The sequence below is a fragment of the Benincasa hispida genome, chromosome 6, assembly GCF_027475165.1.
Source record: "Benincasa hispida cultivar pf3 chromosome 6, pf3_genome.v1.1, whole genome shotgun sequence".
In the NCBI taxonomy this organism is placed as follows: domain Eukaryota; kingdom Viridiplantae; phylum Streptophyta; class Magnoliopsida; order Cucurbitales; family Cucurbitaceae; genus Benincasa; species Benincasa hispida.
Window position 1 is genome coordinate 4,906,921 of NC_143483.1, and position 8,406 is coordinate 4,915,326.

Sequence of the window (8,406 nt, forward strand, 5' to 3'; positions counted from 1 at the left end):
TATACTTAGCTACCCAAGAGCTTATTTCTTCTTGCTTCCATCTTCTATCCTTCCTGAGACATGGTATCATTTAGCTTATTAGAGGACATCACATTACTTAAAATAATTAGGGTTCGGATTTTTCAGTCTATTCCACCCTTATTTGATCAGATCGCTCCTGGTCTCCAAACTAGTCAACATCTACTCTGATTTACAGGAAATAAAACAAGTGCGTTGTATTCAAAGAGTTTTTTCTAGAATATGAAATACAATACTATTTTCATTTAATCCATTGTTTTCAAATTTCTATTTTCACACTCTACCAAATAATCTCTTAAATTTTTAAACTTTATGGTTTTAGAATTTAATCTTTATGATTTTATCAAAACCATAAAAATAGTCTACATGGTGTGATCAAACTTTCGTAAATAATATCTACAATAAAAACTATTTATGAATATTTTATCAAACCATAGAAACTAAGCTCCAATTAAAAACTATAGAAATTAAATTCTCCCTTACTCAAAAGTTCAAACCGGAAGGGCTGAATTTGAAATATAAACTTTTCAAAAATAGTAAAAACACAATACACAACTATTTTTCATTAAATCCTCAGGTCTGGTCCTGAAGTTTCCAGCAAAGCACATAGGGGATGCCTATTGCCTACATACCAAAATCGTTGAACCTCCAAAACTTGACTTCAATACATCACATAAGCAGTCATTAGATAACACAACGTCTGATAGAAACAGGAATGCACATGCACATTGCGTAAGACCACAAATTATAACCAAACATTACTTTTCAACCTCCAACTTAAAAACAGGGCGTTAGAAAAGGCAGCGGCAAATGATTCAAAAACTAATCACTCGAATACCCGTCGTCATTCCCATCTTCGTGATCTCTCACCACTCTCTCAATTATCTTTCTGCATACACCTTCAAGCACCGATTTTCTTGATCCATCATCATTTCCAGACTGACCATCATTAAGCACTGGATCTGCTTGACAAAGAACTAAGGCAACACCTAGAACCACAACAAAGAAATATTTGTTAGTTGAACAAAAATTACATAATCATTTACAGGATATCAATAGCTTAAAACACAAATATGGTCAACAACGTAGTAAAATCTGGGATAAATTGTTTCAGAAATTTTCCAACTGGAAGTATCCAGTGTATTTGGCAAATAAAATAATTTGTGTTTACGGTACTGAAGATGGGATTTTAGAGGTTAGAGTCATTAATCACTTCACAAGCAAAGTTTGTAAAGGTTCCCTTTGCAAAATTCACACAGCCAACAACCCAAGTTTGGTTTTGTTTTATCTTTGGTAAGAAATTGCACTTTCATCGAGAGAAATGAACAGATATATTGGGACATACGAAAAAAGGAATCCACCCACAAACTAATTGAAAAGAATCAAACCAAGCTCATAATCACAAAAATGTTAGGTTACAAACACCCATGGACGCATTAAACCTAGCAACCTCCCAAAGCTCAAACCTTTTTCTCGTGATCTCTCAACCTCCCTAAATAATCTACCATTTCTCTCAAGACATTCTACACACTATAGCAAAGAAATAAGCCTACTACAAAATCCTGCCCTCATCGCAAACGCCAAGGGAGCTCATAAATTCAACTTCATAGGATCACAGAACCAACAGAACTTGATGGCGGAGAACTCAGCCATTTAACACAATTTCAAATGCAAAGCGTAACCATTATAAAATCATTGACATCACAAAAAGTTGGAAAATGATAACAAAACTTCAAATATCTAACCAAATATGAATGTTGACTGTTGAACATTAACACTATTATACTAACTAGATATGAAGTTGCAGACGACACAAACTAAAGCAAATGAGGCATTTTTAGTTTTATACAACTGTGTACCTTCTGGCGTGCATCTTCTGCCGAAACTTCGAAGGCCCACGTAATTTGCTTTCACTGCACCATTGTTGTAAACTAACAAGGTAGGAAGATTACAATCTGGGTAGTTGGGAATGCAATCTGTGGATATTATTTTAACAAATTTTGTAGCTGGATATCTTGCGGCAAGTTCTTGCAAACAATTCATCAACACATCACATTCCTGGATTCTATCATAAGATCATAATATAACATAACAATGATATTAACACACCAGAGAGTAAATAACAGAATATAGAGAACATAATCATTCAGGGCATTGGATATGGATGGTACCCTTCTTTGTAGAGAATAACGACAACCCAAACATCAGATGGAGCCTGTGAAACTTCTCGCACAAAATCCGATCCTGATATTGCATTTACTGATCCAAATTTAGAGATTTTAGCTGCTTCTCTGATCTCTTCCAACCTCTTCTTCCTATCAAATTCAGAGATTTTGTAATTCTTTTGTCAGAGAATCCCAAAGGGTATAGCTTCAAGTAAGAAATTGGATGAAGAGGAAAGATCAGGTAATTAATTAACTAATAGACAAGATGGTGAAAATCTAATTAAAGAAAAAAAATATCGAACTTGTTAAATAGAGAAGAAAAATTTAGATTACCTTCACTTAATAAATTAATTAATGTCATTTGATTTCCTCCTGGCCACCAGATTGACCAATTCTGCATCAATTGATCTAAGTTCCTACTTATTTAATTACTTCTTTAATTCCCCAACGATGAATAAAAGTAAAACTACAGAAAAGCGACAACCAAACATGAAGCATAACTAACCAATAGAAAACCAACCTATACTCTTGGAGGAAGTTGTCATCATCAAGATCTAGGTTATCCTCAAGCTCCTCAAGCTCCTCTTCATTCTTCTGGTCTATCCAAGACTTGTCTTTGGGGACGGATGCCTCATCTTGGGCAGGTGTGAATGCTGGTGGCTTGAATGGAGCAGGCTTCGGAGGTAGGTTTCCCAGCTTTCTCTGAATGTCATCCCACTGAGTGGAGGCTCCTTCAACATCCTTATACACGAAGTGGTAATCACCCATTGTTTAGTGAGTTCTACAAGGCACGCGCTTTTGTGCAGAATATACTCGATATGAGGATCAAGTGTATGACTTTGCAAGAGGTTTATTTTAAACTTCTTGGTAACATGTAGCAAGTCCTGCAAAATATAATTCAAGGAAATGATAAAAAAGAATTGAATGTAAAATCAACATTTTTTTACGAATCGAAAATGTAAAATCAACATTAATCAACCCTACTACTAAGTACCATAAAAATCTTAAATACTAAAACCAAGAATATAATATTAAAGAAAATGTAACAAAAACTGAAAGAACTACCGCTAGACTATAGTGATTGTTTCAATCCCACCCTTGAACTTTTAATTGTGAAATTCAAACCCTCCAACCTCTGTTCGTATGTATAAAAATTCAGACCAAATCAAGCTTTGAAATTTATTTTCTTTCAAAACTTTTGCAAACAAAAATACAAGTCATCGCAAAACTCTTCCAATTAAAAATTTGTTACAAACTATACATTCAAAACCAAATATTTCAATCAAATAAGCTTTCAAAACCAAACATTTTAAATTAAAACTTTCAAATAGCCTTTCAATAAACCAAGATGTTTGAATAACTTTCAACAGAACGAAACTTCGAAAAGACTTCCGGTAAAACTTTCAATGCCAATTACAAAGCTTTCAATACTTTCAAATACCAAACTTTCAATTGGTTAATACTTTTGATCAGACAAACTTTCAGTCGGTCTATACTTTTAATCTAAGAAGCATGAATACAGATACGAGACACGGATACGACAAGACACTGGCACGACAACACGTCATTTTTATAAAATTTAGGATACGGACAGGCCAAGGACACATTTATTACAACATACATTTTTTAACATATAAATCATTTTTAAACAAGAAGGAAATTTAAAGTTAATGAGTTTATTTATTGCTATGCTTAAAAAATTAATTCGATATATTTCGCTCTCAAATATTATTATTCTTGTCATACATATGTTGACTTAGTATACGTAAGAAGAGTTTGATAGATGTCTACCAATTCTTGGTTCTATTTTGACTTTGTACAACTAGTGTCTAACATCTCTATTGCACTAACAAGTGTAACAAGTGATGATGAAGTGTCCAAGTGTCTGACACATGTCGGACACAGACACACTAGCCAAATTAAAGTATCCGTGCTTCTTACCTTTTAATCAAACACTTTCATTTAACAGTGTGAAAGATGCATGGTTGAAGTAGCTCAAACATATGTGGTTACTGTTGGTAACACCAATCATTCATTCATTCAAAGATGTCCATTAATTAGATTAAAAATTGGCCAGAACATTCAATTACTTAGGTGCAAGGCCATGTGAGTGCAACACACACATGAATCATTATTTCAAATGAATGTCAAACTACAGATGTGCCTTCTCACAAATAATTTTTAGTCCATAACTTGCCCTCAATTTCAATTCTGGCTACTACAACTATAAGCATACAATTCTCAAATCAAGAATTTGGCATGTCCAAATAGCCCCATCGAATCATTCAAAAACATTGAAATAAAACACATAGTTACGAATAGCAATTTCAGCAGAAGAATGCATCAAATCAAATCATTTAAACCTTTGGATAATATTCAAACGTAACAAAATCAAAACAAAAACACTTTCACTTCAAAATCAATCAAAACACTTCCAACAATCTTTCAAAATAATCACATACTTTCTTTTAGCAAAATCCATCAAAACATGCAAAATAATTTCAGTCAATTCTTAAATCACATAAAACATACTTTTTTTAAGAACACATAAAAACATATTTTCAAACATTCAAAACAGTTCTTAATCCGATAATCCACTTCCTTGAACAATTATCATCTTCAACTTCCTAGAAGCCTAAACAATTAAGACAAAATTTGGAGATTAGAACTCAATTTGAAAACCTTGATGAAATTGAGGGAGTGTTCAAGAGGAAAATTCTTACCCAACATCCATGATAAACCTTAATCGATTACACTAAATTAGTCCAAAACTGTTACCCTCAAGTTATAAACTAATCTAACATACTTTAATAGTCTGAAATAGTTCTAATACTTACCAACCCTTATTCGAACAAAACTGAACCAAACACAATAGAAGCATCCAAATGTTCAAAATATAATTAGAACGGTTGAATCAAATTTGAAAGGGTAGAGGAGCTACAATCCTTACCGAATCTAACCAAACTTGCTTGTTGGTGTTCGAAAATGTCCAAACTTGCAGATCTGAAACAAGTTGTGGGTAAACCAATTTGAGGCCGTACAAAACGCGGTTCAATGTCCAAAGCTCACAACGAAATGAAACTGACGCTGGTTCGTGGGTCTTTATATTGTCACAACGTGTTCGCGTTGCCTGCTGGAAAACGCTGCTCGTGGATCGAATCTCGCTGTCGGAATCGTGTCTCCGTCACAGATCTGGCCGTGAAGGAGAGTGGCCGTCGCTCGAAGCGGTGGTAAAGGTTTCGTGGGGACGGTCGCGCTGCTTGTGGCTGTGAGTGAGGGGAAAAGGGAAAGAAGAAGAAGATTAATTTGTTGAACTTGAATAATATCGATGTAAAAAAAGGAAAAATTAAAAATATTATCCTTTCAAAAATTATTCACTATTTGTAAAAATATTGTTTTTTTTTAAATAAGTACTAATCGAATTTTGAACCCTCGACCTTGTCGTTTCGCTTTTCCAAGGTTTCCATTATTATTTTGAGAGAGAACGAGATCGAGAGCGAGATTTTGATTGAGAACGAGAGAGATGGCGAGATTTTGATAGAGAGCGAGAGTACACTTCAATTTTTGGGTCATCCGTACAAATTTTTTTTTTTCTTTTTTAATTATTACACATTGACCTTTTTCTTTCTTTCTTCCTTTCTTTTTTTTAATTTTTTATTTTATAAAAACAATTTCTAAAAATATTTTATTATTTTATTTAAACTCTAAAAAGAATAAATTTAAAAAAATAATCTGTAAAAATAAAAGAGAGAGAGCGAGATAGCGAGATTTTGATAGAGAGCGAGAGTACACTTCAATTTTTGGGTCATCCGTACAAATTTTTCTTTTTTTTCTTTTCTAATTATTACACATTATCCTTCTTCTTCCTTTCTTCCTTTTTTTTTAATTTTCCATTTTATAAAAACAATTTCTAAAAATATTTTATTAATTTATTTAAACTCTAAAAAGAATAAATTAAAAAAATAATATCTCATAAAAATAAAAGAATGTAAATTAAATATCTCATTTATATAAAAATAATTACAAAAATCAATGTGTCCCACAAGGCAGACGTCGTCGATTTCGAGCTAGTTGTCGTCGTCGACTTCGAACTTGAGGTTGCTCGGGTTCTTCTTGATGTTGCTCTGGTACCTCTGCAAGTGCTTCATAATATAAATATTCATTATGCTCTCCACGACCCCAACCATGTCCATGCACGTATGAAGACGAAGGACCAGCCTCTGAGTCATAATGTCCTGAACCAAATGTTGGCATCATCATCATCGAACTAACATAATCAGTTTGACTCTGCGTCTGCATCATAGGGGGCAACTTTTCCATATTATGTGCAATCTCATCAAACTCATCCTCTTCCCGAACAGGTCATCTACGTCTAAGAGCTAGTGGAGGAACAATAGGTATATCATACATATAATGAATTTTCTCCATATAGCTAGCTTTGGTTGTCACTACATATAGCAAGAACCTGGTTCGAATCATTTGCAACCTCACAGAATCTACTGTTATTCGATCTCTGTGATTATAAAACAATTAGACAATATTTAAAATAAATTAAAATTAAAAATAATTAGATAATATTCATTCATTTACCAGATGACTCACAGCTGCTCCCGGATGAGTGACGTAGCGCCTTGTGATATTATTATACCAATGAATATATTTTAGAGTGACATCTGTGTCAAACTGTTCAAGAGAAACTCCCACTGCAATAAACCTTGCACGATAGTGTCATCACACTATCAAATGTGTAACTTTTTCGAACCAATCTCCAGTCCTTAGGTCAATATCATGCAATACAGATTCAGTATTACAAGACGATGGAACATCCTGCTGAAAACCGAATTGTCTCATCACTCTGTCAGGAAGATGCCACTCACCAATGTGAAAACATATGAGAGGACTCATCATCCGCCATATGTTTTGACCATTCGTACAAAAATTAGGCAAAGTATGTATAATAATTTTGTACGGCTCCCAAATAACCTGAAACACAAAATATTAATTAGAGAATATTAAAGACAAATACAATAAAAATGTGTATAAAACAATCAATTAGGTTTAGTGTAATGTAACTGTTCAGGTTGAAGTAGATCAAACATGTATCTATACTGGTTGGCTACATGTGTGGTTGTCCTAGTCACACAAAATTTGTCTCTCCACCTAAATTTTTAAATTGATAATTTAGAATTTAAATTAACTAGATTAGTGATATAAAAATTAAATTGAATTAAAACAACATATCGAGAACCGTAGGCTCGTCCAACTAACTGAGCGTCATTAACATGTTGTAGCTATGGAGTCATTGTTGGAAATCGCTCCCAAGCCCATAATTGCAAAAGTATGAGAGGCCCGCTATCTCTCGAACCTCAGGTCTTGTTGCTTTACATAGTTGTCTATACAACCATACCAAGCATGCTCTACCCCACGAATACCGCCCTGCATCATGGAGGTTAGCTAACAGTGGCAGGAACATCAAGTGAACAAAATGACTTGATTTATCTGAAAACAGACTTCCACCCATCATTTGTAGTATATATGCTCGCGCATATCTTATGACGGTTTCCTCGTTTGCATCATCTGTAAGCTCAGAAAATTATATTCCTACCTATATTAATCTTAACCTCGATCCTTTAATCTTGTCGGCAGGTGGGGTCGCACCGAGGTACAGTTGACAAACTTCTAACCAGTCATCGTACATCACTCCGGTGATCAGCTCACCGTCAACAGGTAACCCCAACAACACTTTTATTCTTGTAGAGTGATAGTGCACTCTCCAACAGACATATGAAATGTATGCGTCTCGGCCTCCATCTCTCGACCAAGGTTGTGATCGATGCCAGTCCAACTGAATAAATCCTAATCTAGCAACCCCATAGAGTCCAAATGTGCGTAGTAGCAGTAGTATTCGAGGGTGGAGCGAGATAGTGCGCTGGAGAATTGCCTCTCGACGCCTGCAAGATATTTCTCCAGTAGTACGATCTCGTCATACAACAGATGATCGATGAATAGACTGGTCGTACAAAATATCAGGATCAACAGATTCTGGGTTTAAAGCCATGATTTAAAAAAAAATTATTTCTCAATTAAAAAAATATTTGTTTCTCAATTAGAAGAATAATGTGCAACTTAATTAAAAGAATAATGTACAACTTAATTAGAAGAATAATGTACAACTTAATTAGAAGAATAATCTAGAGCCCGTCTTAGTAACGAAGGACACTTC

The 8,406-nt window shown here is 34.3% G+C and overlaps 1 protein-coding gene and 1 pseudogene across 1 annotated transcript; both read right to left on the reverse strand.

The window, feature by feature from the left end:
- Window positions 1–552: 552 nt before the first annotated feature.
- LOC120080546 (Thioredoxin superfamily protein) lies at window positions 553–5,513 on the reverse strand. Its single transcript, XM_039035241.2, has 5 exons — window positions 5,134–5,513; window positions 2,704–3,067; window positions 2,190–2,333; window positions 1,878–2,083; window positions 553–1,007 (listed from the first exon to the last, which is right to left on the reverse strand). Exons 2-5 carry the CDS (start codon window positions 2,949–2,951, stop codon window positions 841–843), a joined length of 765 nt encoding a protein of 254 aa, XP_038891169.1. The 5' UTR covers window positions 2,952–3,067; window positions 5,134–5,513; the 3' UTR covers window positions 553–840.
- A 699-nt stretch (window positions 5,514–6,212) lies between these two features.
- LOC150035369 (uncharacterized) lies at window positions 6,213–7,282 on the reverse strand (annotated as a pseudogene).
- Window positions 7,283–8,406: the final 1,124 nt, after the last annotated feature.

Bases quoted from the DNA above. Each gene is read 5' to 3' on its own strand.
- LOC120080546 (XM_039035241.2), bottom strand. From the start codon at position 2,951: ATGGGTGATTACCACTTCGTGTATAAGGATGTTGAAGGAGCCTCCACT. The intron at 2,334-2,703 runs GTTGGTTTTCTA...TGAATTTGATAG, and splicing joins AACTTCCTCCAAGAGTATAG to GAAGAAGAGGTTGGAAGAGA. The intron at 2,084-2,189 runs GTACCATCCATA...ATCTTATGATAG, and splicing joins GTTATTCTCTACAAAGAAGG to AATCCAGGAATGTGATGTGT.